Source organism: Schistocerca serialis, chromosome 7 (genome assembly GCF_023864345.2).
Source record: "Schistocerca serialis cubense isolate TAMUIC-IGC-003099 chromosome 7, iqSchSeri2.2, whole genome shotgun sequence".
NCBI lineage: Eukaryota > Metazoa > Arthropoda > Insecta > Orthoptera > Acrididae > Schistocerca > Schistocerca serialis.
The window spans coordinates 326,580,812-326,601,473 of NC_064644.1; the positions used below are offsets into that span (position 1 = coordinate 326,580,812).

Genomic DNA, 20,662 nt, shown 5'->3' on the forward strand with positions numbered 1-20,662 from the left:
CCCCCCCTTCCTCCCACATTCACTATGTCCATCTCTCCCCATCCCTTCTCTCTGTCCACCTCCGCCTTCTCCCTCTCTCTGTCAAGCTCCTCTTCTCCATCTCTCTGTCTGTCTTCTCTTCACTCCTCTCACTATCTATCTACTCCTCACTCGTCCATGTCGCTCTTTCCCTTTCGCCATCCGTCTCATCCTCCCCCCTCTCACTCCATCTCCTCCTCTCGCCCTCTCTCTGTCAATCACATCCTCCACCTCTCTATCTCCCCCATCTTTTCCTCCCTTCTCTCTCTTTCTCTGTCAATCTCCTCTTCTCCCTCTCTGTATCCATCTCCTCCTCCCTGACTATCTCATTCACCCACTGCTCCCTGTCACCTCCTCCCTTATTTCTGCCTGTTTATTCCCCTTCCCCTTTCTCTTGATCCATCTCCTGCTCCCACCTCTATCTGTCCATCTCCTCCTCCTCCGTCTCACTACCCATCTTTCTGCCCCTGGTGGCTCGATCAGTGCATATAAATAATGTCCAGGCGACAGTTTGTTTCTCTATCTGGCCGTGAAGGCACGCATCACCGCAATGCTGGATTGACTGCAGTGATCTATAGTGTGTTCAAGTGTGGTTAACTAACAGAGTTTTGTTTTTGTTTATACAGGATGAACCTAAATACCATCAACATAATTTTTGAGGTTGTTGATAGTATTTCACGTGTCTTTTCATATTAGGCACCTGCAGTCTCTGGTGGCTCTTTGCAGAATAAAAATGTAATTGTAATTTAAAAGGTTTGTTATGCCAATTATCTGTGTTTCTGTGGAAACACATTAACAAAACTGAAAAAGCCCCTAATATGCAGTTGAGTCAGAGCACAGTACAGTACTTAATAAATGCAGAACTTGCAGATACTGAGGACTACCTTGCTCACTGCAGAGGATGCAGCGAGGCCCCAACAGCTGTCTTATTCACTAAGAATCCCAGGAGTTTGGTGATCTGGTTCCACTGCTGCGACAATCTTAGCAGTCAGGTCTATGTATTGACCGAAGTCTGGTAAACTATGCTCTTCATATGCTCATGAGAAGACGAAGTGAATTCGTGTTATTTCCGAAGATCAAGTTGGCCACAGGAAAGGACGACGGCGACCAATCCATCAGTCAATTTCCTAACATGGAGCGAAAACTGTGCCGACGCTCCGTCATATTGAGACCACATAATCTGACGAATTCTCAGCGGCGCAACTTCTAGAAACTGTGGGAAGACTTGGTGAAGCAACATTTTTGCATGCTACCCCTTTTAACTTATCGGGAGGTACGTAAGGTTCCCGCATGATTGTTGACAGTACCACTCCACACTTTCGCAGCGAACTCATATTGATAAGTTCGTCACACCAGTGCATATCGATTTTCGTCATCCCAAACGTGTCTGTTCATTCTGTTGAACAAGCTGTCTGTCGTAAAGACAGCTTCATCTGTAAAAATTACGAAAGCAGGAAAATTGTGTTTCTGCATATTTCTGTGGGAGTCAATTAAAAAACTCCGTTCGACACAGAAAGTCCGCTGGCGGCAATGACTGCACCTTCTGTGTTTGATACGGATGCAAATGGTGTTCTTGTAAAGAGTCTGAGAACAGTGTTTCGCTTCTATTCAGAGCACGTGCAAACAGTGGCGCGATTGTCACCAATGACGTGGAACATATCGTCTTCCGGATGGGGAGTTCTGATATATATCGCAGGTCTTCATATCTTCCATTCTAACACGGTATGATCCGGTTCCTCGTAGGCACTTATTCTGTATGCAGGCGCAAAGGTACTGTGCGGAAACAAATCCCGCACAATGTCATGGTGTTCTTCTTTGCATTCGGTGAACCCATACACGAGGTGAATGTCGTCAAATTCTTCATCAGTAAATCAGTCCGCATCCCAGTGTATAACTGTTATTATCATTAACATTGAAGAAACACAAACGTGACCAATACTGAATGTAAGCTTGAGGGCGAAGAGTGGTGTGGGAGTTATAGGTGTCAGCAGCAAATACAGTGACTGAATGTTTCCAAACAAGACGTAGAGGATACTGTGACATTTAGACTGTCGTGAATATGTTTTGAGATAGCTAATTAGTTAGTTTTATGTGCCATGTATCGTATGCACGATTAATTGTTATGATGTGGAGCGAATCATTTTACATTCACATTACTCGTTCATTTGTGACTACAGCTGCATGCTGACCATTTACAAGACCGTTTTTTTTTGTTTTTTTGTTTTAATGCAAGTGTGAGTTAGTAATTACTATCCACCGAACGTTTACAGATTATGAAATGGAAGGAGTGGCAACGAGTAAGTTTTTAATTTTTTTTTCAAATTCAACTTTGGCGCCTGTCAGACATTTTATATAACTGGATAAGTGGCCAAAGATTTTGCTTGTAGCGTTGTACACCTCTTTTTGTGCTAAAGACAAACTTAATGAAGAGTAATGAATTCACTTTTTCTTATGGAATTGTACCTGAGTACATCTTTGTTGCTTTTGAACTGCAGTGGATCATTTACAACAAACTTCATTAGAGAATAAATAAACTGGGAAGTTGTAGTCAAAAAGCAGAATTCCTTAAACTGACGTCTACAAGAAGATCGTGTGTGAGCACCACACATTATTCTTATGGCACAGTTTTCAGCAACGAAAACATTCTTTCTTAAAGATGAGCTATCCCAGAACACTATTATATTTGACACTATTGAATGAAAATACACGTTTTTGAAAGGAAACATTTCAGCTTACTTATTTTTCTTTCCCCAAGATCAGCAATGATTCGAAGTGCAAACGTAGCTGAACCAAGTTGTTTTACGAGTTCCAAAATGTTCACAGCCGGGAAAAACTTAGTACACACTTTTAGAGGCCTCCAATTCTCTCAAAGTTTATTGTTGTAACAGAGCATATGGAGCACATGCAATGATTACATTTACAGATGAATAGCACAAGTGGTTCTAAGGTACCAGGTATCAACCATCGCTAAAACACCCATATTAACATGTGGTGCAGCTCCACGGCGGCAATGCAAGCGCTGACTCTGGCATCCAGTAGATCATGCAGATGGCGAATACTGACATGGGATACGTTGTGCCACACCTGCTCGACCTGTTCACGTAGCTTTGAAGAGTTGTCGGTAGACGAGTCGCACGAGTCACTTCTCGTCCCACCATATTCCACACGTGCTTGATTGGAGATTGTGCTGGCCCGGGAAGTTGCTGCTTGTCTTCCAAAGCACATTGAGTGTCATGGTCAGTGTGTGGGCGAGCATTATCCTGCTGGACAACACATCACCTCCCTGTTGCAAGAACGGCAAAAGAATGGGTGTAACAATGTTCCATACGTACCGAGTTCTGATCAGCGTCTGCTCCAGAAACACCAAAGGTGAACAACAGTAGTAGGTTATCGGGTCCGAGACCATATGGCCTGGAATGTGGCCAGTGTACCCTGAACGAATACTCTCTACAAGACAGTGCTCACCAGGCATACGCCGTATGTGCAGACGACCATCACTTACTTGCAGATCGAATCTGCTTTCATAAATGAAGACCACAGCGCATCATTCCATTTTCCATGTGATCTTCTGACGGCTCCAGTCAAGACGGGCTAGAGGTGTGCATGCCCATAGTCCCACTGCTAATAACTGGTTCGCAACAATTCATGTTGAGACCCCCGGCTTACAAGCCCTTTTATCTGTACCGTGGTTACTGTACAATCTGCCACTGCTGCTCTTACAACACATCGATCCTGATAGGTGTCTACGCTGCGTGGACGTTCGGACCTTGTCTATGAGAACCTTGTCTACGTGTGTGAGAATGTTCAAGTGACCACTGATATGACTATCATTGCACAATGGACGTAGCACATGTAAATTGTGTGGCAGTTCTCTGAAAGGACCATCTCGCTATTGCGAAAGATCTCACTGAGCCTTCTGGCCGAGAGCATTCCCTATTAAAGGGTGGACACAGATGGCATGCTGGAGCTATGGCACTACGCTATCTGTTGGCGGACGACGTTGAAGCCATTATCAGCACATCTAGTACCTGGCAGGTGACATATGCCACCATCGGATCAAAATCGACATCGTCTTCCCAGGTGTACTAATATTTTTCGACAGTATACTTTTTCGTTTAAATTCACCTCAATATACAAAATCTAAAAATTTTGATGTTCCCTCTCTGATCATTGTTTCCTCATGATGTGTTACACTTATCATTGATGTAGTAGCTCTAGATGTGCAAAACTGAATGTGTTGTGTCTTTTAGAATTTGAGAGCGAGACCATTCGCAGGAAGCCACTCAAGAATAGTTTTAAGAACATTGTTTACCATTTCTTCTGTTGTAGTACATCTAGTTGGAGGGATTACGACACTAGAGACATTTGCAGAAAGAAGTAATTTTGCTCATTATATATTACAGAGAACACCATTTACTTACATGAAGAACAATAGTGGACTTGAGACTGAGCGTTATGAAACCCCATAACCCACTTATCCCCAGTCAAAAGAAGAACCCCTGCTTACAGGGCTCGAATTATGAAGCATAAATTTCTGCATTCTTTTGGTTAGATATGACATTACCGGTTTGTCGGCTATGCCATCAGTTCCATAAAACCTGAGTTTATCTGCTAGAATATTGCGATTTGTACAGTCCAATGCCGCAGAAAATATCAACCAGTGCTGTTTTGTTATTTACTGCTTATAAAATTTGATGAGTGCAGTACAGATACAAAGATCATTGGGCGTAAAGAATCGGGGTAAAAGCAGCTACTCTGTATCGAGCCACTCGAGATCACGGGCCATTTATACCAAAATAATGAGAAAATATCCCTGGAAAATTTACGAAATTTTGCTAGTGGAGTTCGGATTGACTCTGAATAGAGAACAAAGAGGCCCGTGGATAACTATGGGACTCGCGAGTAGATACAGAAACAGGAGCATGACCGGTGGCAGCAGTTACCTGGAAATAGACCTTCCAGAAGGCGGGGAAGACGAAGGAGAGCCCTCTGGACAAGGCCTGCTCCAGGCTGGCGACAGGCCGCTCCCAGCCCGGATGCGCAAGCCGGCTCACAAGGCCCGCCTGGTATGCTGTGTTCACCTGTGGGCAGTAATCATCGTTTAGGGATCCCATACACAGATCGAGCAGTTTGCCGACTCCTCTGCCGAGTGGGTCCGTCGCGACCAGTCTGCCTATGTGTGGGCAGTGGGCTCATGGTCGGGTCCATGGTCTAAGTCTGTTAGTTCCACTAGTGAACCTTAACCTGCTAGCCCTGGCCCCCACCTGTCAGCCCACACTCCGCCAGTGCAGGCAGGTAAGGTCTGTCAAGCAGCTGACAATGTCCACACACAGTATGACAGGTTGGCGGTTGAGTCAGAGAACCAGTCAGGTTGTGAATAGATGCCTTTATGCTGATGTCACGACTTGCTATCTTGGCTTTGTGGGCTGTATGTGATATCAGCAATGGAACCATTAAAATCATTTTACAGTCTGTCTGAAATTTTATCCATAACTTTTCCAGAAGAAGGGCATCTTCAACCTCTAGAGATTTACTGGCAAGGCAGTCAAACATCTCTGTGACAAATTAGTAATATGTTTGTGCCAATTATGGACCAAAGAGCATTTTGACTTAAAAATTCCAGGACTCACACCAAGAATCTAATGTTGCAGCTTTTTCCAACCAAAACATCACATTGGCCTATATCGAAAAAACCAAATTCTTATTTTCTCATTTGAATATTTTCAAATATAATAAATTTTCTTTATAAATAAGACCTATCAACTCATTTGCCTACATTTAAAGAATCAAATTCTCATTTTCACATTTAAAAATTTTCTTAAATAAGAACTATCAAATGTCATTTGCTTATATTGAAAAAAGAAACAAATTCTCATTTAAAAACTTACAAAGCTAATAAATTTCATTTCTTATAAATAATAACAATCAAATGTTGAATATATTTCATTGATTGAAATTGAAATACAAAAACTCAAAGGTATATTTTAACAAAAAACGTTTTAACAAATTAAAAATCAAATTTCATTCTATATAAAAACAATAAAAACAAAATGAGCAACAAAGCTGAGTTATTTAAAAACTTAGAAAATCATAGCAAACGAAAGTAGGGCTTGTGTTATAGAGACTTAGAAAATTATTGTAAAGGAAATGGTTATTCAAATGTAACTGGAGAAGATTTTATTGGTTATTTTAATAGGAAAAAAATGAATAAAGAAATGGAGAAGAGAGAACTAAAATATAAAAATATAAAGGAACTTACATCAAATGGTAAAGCATAAAATTTACAGAATTATACCAAACTTAACAAACAAAAATTAATCACCCTTATTGTAAATCCTGTTGACAATATTATTAATAAAAATGATAATGATAATGAATTTAATAAAAAATATTAAAAGAAGTTCATAAAATCTCTAAAACGAAAAAGTAAAAAATTATTCTAAACTTGGAAAAAGTAAATTAATTGATTTCATCAACAAATCTGAAGTTAAAATTAATAACAATAACGATTTGAGTAAAAATCGCAAAGTGATCTTCATAAAGCCTGTAAAACGTAAATTTAAAAAAAATATTCTATTCTTAATAAACGACAATTAACCGATCTTATCAGTAGAACTTAGAAAAATATTAATACTAATGATAATGAGAATTATTTTCAAAAACTTCTAGTAGATAAATATCAAGAAATTAAAGAAAAATGTATCAGAAAAATTTACCAGGTTTCCATTTTGTAGATGAAGATTTTTTCAAACCAGATGCTACAATGCAGATTTTCATGGTAAGTACTTACATCTTTGGCGATTCCTGATTTATAGTGATTAGACCATGGGCTAAGGCATGTTTCCATGCTTAACTTTTCGAGTTTATTATCCTCTGAACAAGGTGACTCAGGTTTAAATCAATTATAAATCTGGAAGGCGTCGTAAAAATTAGGCTGCGATCGAAAATAAATGAGAAAACTTACGACTACTAAATGTCACAAAAATCACATTTATTTTGATTTATTCTGAGAGAAAGACAGACAGTGGCAACATTAATATAATAAGGCCTGAGCGTATCTGACATGCAGTTGCCAGGGGGAGGGAGAGGGGGAAAGTGCTAATAATTGCAGAAGTGAATTAACTGTAATCGCAAAGTGTCCAGTGAATGTAGTGTTGTTGATTGAAAACAGATAATACTACAGAAGAGAATATGTCACACCTGTGGTTGTAGCTGAAAGTAGACTGTTCGTTGATTTAGAATACAAGTCTTGAAAGCTTGAAGTGATCAAAATATTGTAAAAGATTATATTTTCCCTACACATCATCTGGTCGTTGTGGCTTGATCTCATCACAGTGTTGCAGATGGCTGGACGCAGAACTGGTTGCAGTTCTTGGTAGAACCAATGAGTTTGTCAGTGGCAAAGTGCAAATCAGCCCGAGATTCCCCTAAGTCCCTCAGCACATCAGCCGTGGTGGTAACACTAGCAGCAAGCATGCCAAAGATAGAGGCTCAGATGAAATTGATCACGAAGGAGAAGGTGGAGCCAAAGATGACGTCCAGGAAGAAGTCGAAGTTCGGAATGGAGTAGACGCTGAAGTGATTTCTGTCAAATGTGTATTACAAGAAGACCATGCATTGCTGCATTTTGCGTTTCTTACTAAATTCAGATTGTCTGGGCTCCAGATCTTCTGAGTGCTGACCTGTAAAAATGTTCCTTAGAACATGCTAGTCCCCATCCTAGGGCTCTCCTCTATTTGGTTCACCAGTAACGTTTGTCCTACCATCTTACATAGAAAAAGTCAGTTCACTCTGTCTTTTTCTGTGTCTAAGGAGGTGTTTGTCGTAAACATAGCTGAACTTCTCTGTCAAACTTGTGAGCCAATCTCTGTATTCTTATGTCGCATATACATTTGTTTTTTGCTGAGTCAACACATCCACTGGTCCCACATCTTCGGAGGTCCAAAACTGTGTGCCTCATTCCATTTTCGAGCTGTTTATCTGTGGTATCCTGTGCTGTCTGGGGAACAACTCTGATCTCTGCTTTTCTCACAACAGTACTTTCTGTTACAATATTTCTTTCGTTTAGGGTTGTAAAATGTTAGTGGTGGGAGCTTTCATAACAGGAGCTGCCATCTAAGTGTTCACAAAGCTTTAGATGCCCCAGGGCAGAGTCACGAAGTTGTGCCTGCCTTGGGGAAGCCTTCTGCGAAATGGCTCTGAGGGTGGCGGCCGACTCTTACTGTCCTTGCACCATCCAGAATACTTTCAACGTTGTCTCACTTCTACAAGGCATGAAAATCCAAATCAAAATAAATGAAGGGTAAAATTAAATTAATTTGTTACCAAGATTCGCTATATAGCTTTTTCCTCAGCATCACTTAAATACTCTGATCAAATGGGTCTTTCTTCATGAATCTGCATATGTTATGTGACTGCTTCTGGAAAAACGGTCACATAAGATCTGATGATGTCCCACTGTTACGAGATGAGTCGTTAGGTACAGAAACACGCCTCTCACCATAACTGTATGCCTGTAAAGCAAAACTTCCACGAGATCTGCTCGATGAGACACCAAACTGCAAGAAGAAAACTGAAAAGCAGGGCAGTGAAAATCATTTGTGGCATCTCCTTCAGTACTTTTCCAAGAAATCTGTGTTCAACTACAGACACCTACCACTCATTTTATGGATTAAATGTATTTTTCTATTAAATCGAAGCTCTCTTCATACAAGTTAAACTGATATGAATGTCTATATGGTGATGTATATGTAAATTCGAATACGTGACAGTGCTGTTCAGTAAAGTAAATCAAATTGTGACTAGCTGCCGTTGGGCATTACAAAAACTCTGTACCACGTAACAGCCCAATTATCCAGCAATGACATTATTTGACAAAGTGATATACTAACTTTATGAAAGAGTCAGTGGCATATTACTAGAGTTGCAATGCTATGTGGTTTTATTTGCGGTTCAGGCACATTACTTAGCAACTGGACACCACAACTTTAAAGAAATGGCCAGTTCAGGATGACATATTACAGTGCTTGTATCCTACACAGAAATAATTAATTCACATCCTCAACACACAACTGAGATGATACAGGAAGTGTAACAGTGGACTTCATATTAATCTTTCTGGCATACTGTTAGTGATTTATTTCTTTCAATTACAAAGACAACAAATCATTATACACAATCTATGCCTTTATTACTGTGTCCATCCACATTTTGTCATGTAAAATTAAACTGGTTTACCCAAGGCATGCCTAATACAGTGACAGAAATTGATAATGTTACCAGTACAATATTTGTCAAACTTTATGGTTATGTCAATTTCATGATGTGTATTACACAGTTAAACTTTCATTCCATTCTGAACTGTCCATCATCAACATCAGTAAGAGGTCTTACTACAAGGAGTATGAATATACTCTTGTACTCATTGTGTCATGGAAGCAAACAGTCTTCGAATGTCATATTAAGAAATTGCTTGGCATGTCTCAAAAGCATGGTGTGTCACTTTATGAAGGTTGTTGGCTAATTGCTGATATGAAAATATATGTCTTCCCATCGCATCTCAACATGCTCTGTGGATAACAAATTAGGGGCTGGGCTCTTGGGTCAATGATCCACACATTTCTCAAGCCTTTTGTGGAGTAAACTGCAGTGAGGGATATTGCATTACCTTACTGGACTATGCCGTTTGGAGCACTGGTCACGAAGGGTATGGCAACAGGTTTTCAACTCTCCTGCCACATATTGGCGAAGTCAGTTTTTCTTCTACAATTACTGAGTCAGTTCTGCTGTTATTTGGAGTAGCTCTCCACTGCAAGATTGCAGGAGTTGCAGATCTAACTAATAAATCAGTTGGAAATTTTTATCTCTTTGAAGTAGCAGTTGCCTAATGAAATTATAAACCTTTATTAATCTGTTGTATAAATGAAACAGAGTGTACATGTATATGTCTGGGATTTCCTGCTAAACTTCTGGATCGATTTCAACCAAATTTGGCACAGAAACAGGAGGCCTCCCGAGTATCAGCACTGCAGGTTTATAATTTTCTTGCTCCAGTTGGAACAGAGATACGGGGTAATCATGTCTTTCCAGTCCCTACGTGACAGACTTGTTGATTTGTAGGCATGTTGATTTGCAAGTAGTCTATATATCAGGTGCAAGAAACAGTTTTCTGGGCTCCAATATGTAGGGTGCCCTGCAAGACACGCATGTTGTGTAGGAGTAGTATCAGCCTACTTTATCGAGCTCCTTTGCATTATGGCCTTCCTGTCAGAGGCAAATAAATGCCTGATGTGTAGCCTGTGCTGAATGACAAATGTGTTGTTGGAGTAACATTGGCCTGCTTTATTGAACTGTGGTGCAGGGGATATGTGTGTCAATAAGCTTGGCTGGGAACAGGTTGAGATGGATAGAGAGAGGATGGACTCAGTAAGCTAGAGGATGAGAGGGACAGAGACAGGTTGAGGAGTAGATGCATGAGGCAGGTGGAAGCTATGGAGGGGTAGTGGGCAGGAGGAAAATGAAGAGGGGAAGATGGACATGGAGAGAGAGAGAGAGAGATGGGCAGGAGGATATGGTCAGAGAGAGGGGGAGGAAGGTATGGTTAGAGAGAGGGGGTGGAGGGAACTGACAAAGAGAGGGGGAGGTGGAGACAGAGAGAGTGTGGAGACGAGATAGACAGATAGAACTCTGAAGATGACGTGGGCAGACAGAGGGAGGAAGAGGTGGAACAAAGAGGAGGAGGAGGAGTAGATGTATTCGATGTATGTGTCGAATGCTTACAAGGGCGAAGCCACGGGGAAAAGGCTAGTAGACAATAAAAAAGTACAGCCTGCTTTAATTCCTAGGTAGTAGACCCATGTGGCAAACAGCTACAAATAAATAGTGGTAAGGATTTTGAGTAACTTTACTTCCTGTGATCTTGTACCATCTTGTCCACGGACACCCTGGAGTCGATCTGTCCATCACAAAGAGAAGCCACACTCATCACTGAACTCCACGGAATGCAACTGAATGTCCCAGGTGTCTCTGGCTTTACTCCATGGAAGCCTCTATTGTCTGCATTTTGGTGTTAGCAGTAAACGATGCATGGCAATTCGAGATCTCAACTCAGCTTCAACTAATTTGTTCCAGAGGGCTAGTGGCGACACTTCGCCTGTAAACTCTGCCCAGATATCACATGTTGTCATTCATTCTATCTGTCAGAGTCAGGCGATCAATCCTACGATCTTCTCGTGGTGTAGTCCTTCTAGAGGCAACTGTACTTGCTCTCCTTGACACACCATAGTCTTCAGTCCAACTCGTCAGCCCCTGCTCTGTAGTCTTTGCTCAACTGTCTGTATAATGTGTCTCTGTAACGCCCCAAAGTCCTCCATACCAATGATTCGAACTTATGCAGAGTGCTAAAGGTGTCGATAGGCTACATGTGCACGACTTTTCGGCATGTCCTGTTGCTATCTCCAGGATGTCAGGAAAAATGTGGGAAAAATAATACATTCTTAAATCTGAAAAAAATATCCTTCTACAATTTGCATTTATGTAAAACTATGTGATACTTATAATACTCACTCGCATGTCACACTTTGCATTTATGCAAAACCGTGTGAAATTTAGACCGTTAATAAACGTTTCGTAGGTATAAAACCACAGTTTTAAACAATTGCGATTGAATTAATGGCTCTTTCGAAAAGGAATGGATGGCACGTGTCTTTAGAAACTATGTATTGCAAGAAAGCAGTTTTTATCTATATTTAAAAATAAGTTTACTTTCCGCTTCCCACGCATGACAAAGGTATAGTTTTTGCAGTTAGGGAGTTCGCACATTGCTTCCATTCCACACTGGCCGATGATTGTAGGGATATAATCTTATATGCTCTGGAGGTAACGATAATCCCTTATATTTAAGCCTGTGGATCTCTGTTGGATCTGGGCTAGCTCATACATCTCGCTTTTTTGTTCCATGTCCAATCCGACCTAGAGTTTGAACCAATGCTAATCTAAACTACTTCTGGTTCATCGAAATTTCTGTAGTTCTTTTTTCAGTGTGTGGCCTTCTGTAGAGAATCCATAAATTTTTTACAGTTAAATCAATCATATGCATCGTTTGGATGTAATTTTTATACGACATCTGACCATGCTGCTATCTAATAAATTTACATTTTCCATATGTGAGTTGTACAGCAGCACGACAGGGTACCATTGTGTGTTCTATCTTCTTTCTAAAAATTTTTTCGCTTCAGATTCTGGCACCTCGCCGACAAAATTAGACATAAAACATACAAACTATCTCGTGTCTCATTCCATGTAGGCTTTCACGGCCGGCGTCTTTATCAGTAAACTCTTCCGGGCTAAGTTGCCGTGGTCGATCTGTAGAACTTCTTCTCCCTGACGTTTCGTTCTCAACTGCGGAGAACATCTTCCGAGGTGTCTGTTGATCCGTCATGGACTGGGAACATAAGCTGGTCAAGTAATTATCAATGAAGTTTTTCCAACAGCTGTGTAGTTGAGATATTATTTTATTTTATTCTGACTACCAGTTTCGGCATTCCACTATGCCATCTTCAGGTCCATGCATAATAAAAGAGTATACTTGTAGTATATATCAGGGTGTACTATACAAGCTAAACAGAAAGTGACGGGCACTCATACACCTGAGCCTAAGAAACTGGTTCATCTGCCTAGTATAATGTAGGGCCCCCACGTGCACGCAGAAGTGCCGCAACACGACGTGGCTTGGACTCGACTAACGTCTGAAGTAGTGCAGGAGGTATCTGACAACATGAATCCTGCAGGGTTGTTTATAAATCCGTAAGGGCACGAGGTGGTGGAGAACACCTCTAAACACCACGTTGCAAGGCGTCCCACACATGCTTAATAATGCTTATGTCTGGGGAGTGTGGATGGCAGCGGAAGTGTTTAAACTCGAAGAGCGTTTCTGGAGGCGCTCTGTAGCAGTTCTGGACGTGTGGCGTGTCGCATTGTCCTGCTGGAATTGCCCAAGCCCGTCGGAATGCACAATGGACATGAATGGATGCATGTGATCCCATATCCATCCAACTGCACACACCCCACACCATTACAGAGCCTTCACCAGATTGACCAATCCCCTGTTGACATGAAGGTACGTGGATTCATGAGGTTCTCTCCAACGCTGTATACGTCCATCAGCTGGATACTCGTCCGAACAAAAAAACATGTTTCAAGTCATCAACAGTCCAATGTCGGTGTTTACAGTTCCAGGTGAGGCGTAAAGCCTTGCGTCGTGCAGTTATCAAGGTGCACGAGTGGGCCTCCGTCTCCGAAAGCCTATATCGATGATTTTCCATTGAATGGTTCGCATGGTGACACCTGTTGATGGTGCAGCATTGAAAAATGCAGCAATTTGCAGAAGGGTTGCACTTCTGTCACGCTGAACGATTCTCTTCAGTCGTCGTTGGTCCCGTTCTTCCAGGATCTTTTTCTGGCCGCAGCGATGTAAGAGATTTGATGTTCCTCCGGATTCCTGATGTTTACGGTACACTCGTGAAATGGTCATTCGGGAAAATCATCACTAACTCGGAGGTGCTGTGTCCCATCGCTCGTGCGCCGACTTAACACCACTTTCAAACTTACCATTGTAGCAGCAGTAACCTATCTAACAACTGCGCCAGACACTTTCTGCGTTACACGGGCGTTGCTGACCGCAGCGCCGTATTCTGCCTGTTTACATATCTCTGTTCAAAAATGTTCAAATGTGTGTGAAATCTTATGGGACTTAACTGCTAAGGTAATCAGTCCCTAAGCTTACACACTACGTAACCTAAATTATCCTAAGGACAAACACACACACCCATGCTTGGAGGAGGACTCGAACCTCCTCCGGGACCAGCCGCACAGTCCATGTCTGCAGCGCCTAAGACCGCTCGGCTAATCCCGCGCGGCCATATCTCTGAATACGAATGCCTACACCAGTTTCTTTGGCGCTTCAGTGTATAAGCACTTAAAGCTACAAAATGACAGTAGCGGAGTTAGAACAAACATCTGGGTACATCCAGCACAATAGAATAAAACATATGTACAAATTTGTTAGTCATGAAGCTACTAAACATCACAGATTTACAAGATAACACGCAAAAACATTAAAAGGGTCAGAACTAGACAGTATACAATCGGGAGGTCCGTCTAACAAAGGTTGTAAACTTTTTAAAAGTATAAAATTCTATATAATTCTTATAGCTGAGGAAACCTCTAATATAAATGAGGACCTATCATCATTTAAAAAATCAAATGTCACACTGTAATTTATGAAGTGCAATAATGTGGAGATTTACGGCTTTGGTATTATCACATCTGGTCATATAATTGGTTGTCACGGCATCAAAAATGCAACTTGACGCAGACGATATATTAAGAAAAAAACGGAATGCAAAGAGCTCGCTTAGGTTATTCACAAATACCTTGTGAACCTATATTACACAATAAATGGAAATAAAAAGATATGATTTGATGTCCTTTATATCGCTTAACAGGTAGGCGCTGAAAAAAACCAATAACGATCTCAAATCCAACTTAACTAAGGGGAGACCTACAAGTTCTCAGCCGATAATGTAATACTATTTCCGTGGGCGTATAAGGCATTACCCTAACGACCTATTAATAAAATGACGAAACCATCTAAATAGTAACAGTTAATTGATAGGTCGTTAGGGTAACGCCTTTCCCATTACCGTCATAAAGGAACATTTCCCATCTGCAAGGTTATTTCCAGTGATTAACTTAAAAAGGATGGTGTAAAAATATGCGAAAATTTGCTCTGCACATCTACAAAGCAGCGCAGTGAAGGGTTGAATACATGCAACGTGTACGCAGGCAGGACGAGGCGGTGCTGAGGCCTGACCTGCATGCAGAAGACCACGTAGGACAGGAGGAGCAGGCGCAGGGCGTGTCCGGCCGTGGGCAGCGGAGTGCTGCAACCCAACAGCACGGCCCACGACTTCAGCAGCGGCGCCGACATCAGCCGCCGGCCAGATCTGAAACCTGAGAAGAGGCTCAGGCCCATCAGTCCGTCTCTGTACATTGGGCCACCATGACTTGCAAAACACCTGTGTCCCAGCTGTGTGTGTGTGTGTGTGTGTGTGTGTGTGTGTTTGTGTGTGCGACTACTTCTGTTTCTACGTACACAGTCATGTACAAAGTTTTCGAATACCAGTTAGACACTAACCCTTTCGGAGACGAATATTCTCTGGAAGAAGGAAAATTTTTCTTTATGCGATAATTCTCTTAGGTGATTTTAGATTCAAGATTTATAGAAAAATATGTACCTGTTTTCAAACATACTTCTACCCTTGGTGTCATTTTATGGCGTAAAATAACTAATTACGAAATATTCTCCATTGTAATGAACAGTAAAATGATCATTGAATATTTACCTTGCAAAAAAAAACAAAAAAAAAAAAACAATATTGAATTGTACAGTGGAATGTAGCGAACCAGCCACATCCGTGTATTCTGGCGGTCACGATCTGCTGTGCACTGTTACACTGACTTGCTGATATTTTCATAGTGAATCCCGACAGTTGGCAGCACTTGCCCGTGATGAAAAGGTTGAATATTCACAAATGTGTACCTCAGACTTCCATTGGGAAAAAGATACTTCTGTTGTACCTAAGCCACAGTAAAACTTGATGTGCACAATAATAGCCAGAGGCCCACCCTTCGCCTTTATGACGTCTTGATCTCTGATGGGGATAATTCCTGAGATGTGTGAATGTCTGTGTAGGAATGTCAGCCCTTCCTTCCCCAGGAGCCGAAACCAGAGAAGGTAGTGATTTTGGACGCTAGGGTCTCGAGCGAAGTTGTAACTCATCTGAAAGGCCAAAGGCCTTCCGTTGGCTTCACGTCTTAGTTTTAGTTACTTCATGTTCTGTAGATCATTTTCCCGAGTATTTTATCGATATGATGTGGAATTTTTTTTACCATTTCTGAAACAGAAACTCGTCCATAGAGTAGAAGGAGTTGTTCAAAAGAAATGATTTTAAGCTAGATTAAAAACTTGATCTGATACCTGCCAGACACTTTATGTTGTTGGGCAAATGATCAAAGATTTTTGTTGCTGAATAATGCACTCCTTTTTGAGCAACTGACAGCTTCAATAACGGATAGGAAAGGTCATTTTTCCCTCTAGTGTTGTACGTATGAACATCACTGTTCTTCGCGAATTGAGATGGATTATTTGTAACGAATTTCATTAGCGAATATATGTACTCTGACGGAGCAGTTAAAATACTTAACCCCTTGAAAAGGTGCCTACATGACGCCCTTGGGTGAACACCACTAATTATTCTCACTGCTGTCTTGTGCAATCAATACTTTATGTCTAAGTGGTGAGTTACCGCAGAAAACTATTCCATAAGACATTACTGAGTGGAAATATGCAAAGTACGTTAGGAGGCTGATCTGTGTATTACCAAGACTACCGATTATACAAAGAGCGAAAGAAGCTGAACTTAGTTGTTTGAGAAGCTCAGTAATACGCTTCTTCCGGTTCAAGTTGTCGTCGATGTGAACACCCAGAAGTTTGGAGAAATTTACCCTGTTAACTGAGCCCTGTCCATATGCTACATCAATTGTCAGTATGACTCTATTCGATGCACAGAACTGGAAATAATGAGTTTTTTCAAAATTAAGGGAGAGTCCATTTTCTGAGACCCACTTAATAATTCTTTGAAAGACATCCTTAATAATATCTTGAGCTGCTTTTTCTGGAATGCGATTTATTATAAAACTCGCGTAATCTGCAAAAAGTATTAGTTCCGCTTGCTGAACGTTAAGTGGGAGGCCATTCACATGAATAAGGAACAGGAGAGAACTTAAAATTGAACCCTATGAGACTCCCTTTGTGATAACTCCCCATTCACTAGAATTTACCACCCTCCCAACATTATTTGTGCTATTCGGCACAGCTTTTTGCTTTCTGTTCATTAAGTATGATTCAAACCAGCTGTGTGTACAGCCTTCAATTCCGGGACTCTTGGTAGGCCAGATCATTGCAGGAATGTTATTGTTGTTGTGTCTAGGCAAGACAGCCTAGACACAATGAGAGGAAGCCGAAAGGCACGCGCTTAAACTCACGCAGGCTGGCGTGAGGTCTGAAACAGGACACGTAATGAATGCTATAAAGAAAAGTACGTAGCTTCTGGAATACTTAACTTTAATCCATAATTGTAGAACATCGCTCTTGATGATACATGCTTCATAATATTAATTAGCAATTGAATACGGCGCCTTGCTAGGTCGTAGCAAATGTAGCTAAAGGCTAGGCTAACTATCGTCTCGGCAATTGAGAGCGTAATTGTCAGTGATCCCCTTCTGGCAAAGTCGTCTGTACAACTGGGGCGAGTGCTAGTACGTCTCTCTAGACCTGCCGTGTGGTGGCGCTCGGTCTGCTATCAGTGACAGTGGCGACACGCGGGTCCGACGTATACTAATGGACCGCGGCCGATTTAAAAGCTACCACCTAGCAAGTGTGGTGTCTGGCGGTGACACCACATTCCTCCCCCGCAAATCGGCGAACGGTTGTGTTATAAGGCTTCCGCCCGCCGTGGGGAGGACCCCATGTTGACGTATGCGACGAGGTGGGGAGCCTAACAACAGGCGAGGCTGTGCCACCCGCACCCGGCCATTCGGTCCGAGGGGAGCTAGGAAACGCCTAAAAACCTAGTCCAGGGTGCACGCCAACATGCGGTGTATGCGCCCGGAAAGAGACAGGAGGGGCCGAATATTCGACCTCCATCTCGTCGGGGTACCCGACGGGCGAAGACGACATCTGGTCCGGAGCGGGCAAGAGTTCCATGTCGGAGGACAGCTGGTCACGGGAAGCGATCGGCTGCGCGTGACCCAGGGAGGCGCCTGGCGGGTGCAGCGAAGCGTCCACTGCGGGCGGCGCCGGCTGGAGAACAGGCGGCGGCGGCGGCGGCGGCGGCGGCGGCGGCGGCGGCGCGTCGCCATGGGGCAAAATAGAAGGCAGCGTCGGTAACACCTGGGTATGAGGCGAGCCAGTAGATGGGTCCCCAGGGCGCTGACCGGACGGCACCGTCGCTGAAAGCAGACGGGGAGCGGCAGAACCCGTGCGATGACAGAGGCACAGCTGATTGAGATGCCGACGCACCTCACCAGAGGCCCCCAAAACCAGATACATAGCGCGGCCGAGGCAGCGAAGAATGCGCCCTGCGAGCCAACGCCGTGAACCTCGATAGTTGCGATAGTATACAACGTCGCCTGGAGCAAAAGCAGGTGGCTGCCGCTGCACAGGAACCTGATGCGGCGGATGCAGCAAAGACATCAAGGTTTGATGAGGACGACCGTGGAGCAACTCAGCCGGCGAGCGACCATCTCGGGGCTGAGAGCGATACGATGACAAAAAGAGCAACAACGCGTCCTCCCGAGAATGCGACTGTTTCAACTTCAACATCTGTGACTTGAAAGTCCGGACAAAACGTTCAGCGGCACCGTTTGACTGAGGCGAAAACGGCGCGGATGGCAGATGTTGAATACCATTGGCCTTGCAGAGTGACTGAAATTCTGCGGACATGAATTGTGGGCCATTGTCGGAAACAATAGTCTGTGGAAGACCTTCAATGCAAAATATAGCCGATAACGCTTGGATGGTGGCAGATGACGTCGTGGAAGACATCCGTACAACAAAAGGAAAATTACTGAATGAATCGACCAGAACCAACCATCGAGCATTCCAGAATGGACCAGCAAAATCGACGTGTAAACGTTGCCAAGGGGAAGTGGCTTTCGGCCATGCAAAGAATTTCCGCGGCGGTGCGGATTGTTGTTCGGCACACGCCATGCAAGAAGAGCACATATTCGTAATCGCAGCATCGATTCCGAACCAAGTACAGTGCTGACGAGCAAGTTGTTTCGTTCGCACTATACCCCAATGTCCTTGGCGGAGAAGCTGTAAGACAGAGGACTGTAACGAACGTGGAACCACGACTCTGGACTGATCATTATCAGAACGCAACAACAAAACACCACGTCGTACAAAAAGTCTCTCCTTGTGTGCAAAAAATCGGCGAACCAACGGATCCTCGATCCGTGACTTTGACAAGGGCCATTGAGTAGCAACAAAACGCAAAACGGTAACAAGGACAGGGTCAGCAGCTGTGGCTGTAGCTACACGACGAAAATCAATCGGAAACGATTCGACCACGTCATCGGTTTCCGCATCAATGAACATGCAAGCAAGTTCGGAAGAATCGAATGCTCTATCCTCAGCAACAGGCAAACGGGACAACGCATCGGCGTTTCCGTGCTTAGCAGTGGACCGATACAAGATGTCGTAGCGGTACTGCGAGAGGAAAATAGACCAGCGAATGAATTTCTGCGCTGTACGTGGAGGTACAGGCTTGTTTGTATGAAAAAACGATGTCAAAGGTTTGTGGTCCGTGATGATGGTAAAGTGACGACCATACAAGAAATCATGAAACTTAGTAACACCAAATACGAGAGCCAAAGCTTCTTTCTCTATCTGGGAATAATTTCTTTGCGCAGACGAGAGCAATTTGGACGCAAAGGCAATAGGGCGACCATGCGATCCATCTTTGTGCGCAAGCACAGCACCGATCCCGAAATCCGATGCATCTACCATCAACAAAAGGGGTTTCTGGGGATCGAATGGCGTAAGGCAAGTATTGGAAAGCAACGCCGATTTCAACTGGCGAAAGGCGCGTTCGCAGTCCGTCGTCCAGACGAACGAAACACCTTTACGGCGTAAGCGATGAAGCGGAGCTGAAATGGAAGAGGCATGCGGGATATATCTGTTATAGTAATTTATTTTTCCCAGCACACTCTGTAGCTGCTTTAAATTCTGCGGCGAAGGCAAGTCTTGTATGGCACGGAGGTGCTCTGGACTAAGATGTATGCCTTGGGCATTGATTACATGTCCCAGATATGGTAAATCACGAGCAAAAAACACACATTTGTCCTTCCGCAAGCGAAGACCATTTTGTCGCAAGACCTGAAATAATGTCCTGAGATTGGCTAAATGTTTTTCTTCCGTCTTTCCGGAGATCACAATATCGTCCAGATAGTTTGCTGCAGTAGGGACCGACGCACAAATAGTTTGCAGATATTGCTGAAACAATGCAGGGGCGGATGCACACCCGAATGGTAGTCTTTTGAATCGATACAAACCAAGATGCGTGTTAACCACCAAAACGCGATGAGATTCGTCGTCCACCGGTATTTGCAAGTACGCAACTGCCAGGTCCAACTTCGAAAAATATTTACCCGGGCACAGTTTGTCAAAAAGATCTTCCGGGCGGGGTAAAGGAAAAGTTGCAATCACTAGTTGTGGATTCACTGTAGCTTTGAAGTCCACACAAAGTCTCAATTTTCCGGAAGGTTTTGGCAAAATTACTAAGGGTGACGCCCAGAGAGAAGCCTGCAAACGTTCTATCACACCTTGTGATTCCAAATCGTGTAATGTTCTTGCTACCTCATCACGCAATGCGTGGGGAACATTGCGCGCTCTGAAAAATTTTGGTTGCGCGTTTACTTTCAGTTCCAAATGTCCTTTATAGTTCTTAGCGCAACCAAGGCCCGGTGCAAAAATGTCTGCAAATTCTTCACATAGACTAGAAACATTGGCTGAAGGCAC

At 43.0% G+C, this 20,662-nt stretch overlaps 1 protein-coding gene across 1 annotated transcript in view; it reads right to left on the reverse strand.

Moving 5' to 3' along the window:
- Window positions 1-20,662, reverse strand: part of LOC126413044 (uncharacterized) — a 113,193-nt gene that overhangs the window by 27,049 nt on the left and 65,482 nt on the right. Inside the window, exons 6-7 of the mRNA XM_050082940.1 lie at window positions 14,891-15,030; window positions 4,962-5,099 (exon numbers count right to left, since the gene is read on the reverse strand). Of these exons, the coding sequence (XP_049938897.1) occupies window positions 4,962-5,099; window positions 14,891-15,030 (278 nt within the window). The remainder of the gene's footprint in view (window positions 1-4,961; window positions 5,100-14,890; window positions 15,031-20,662) is intronic.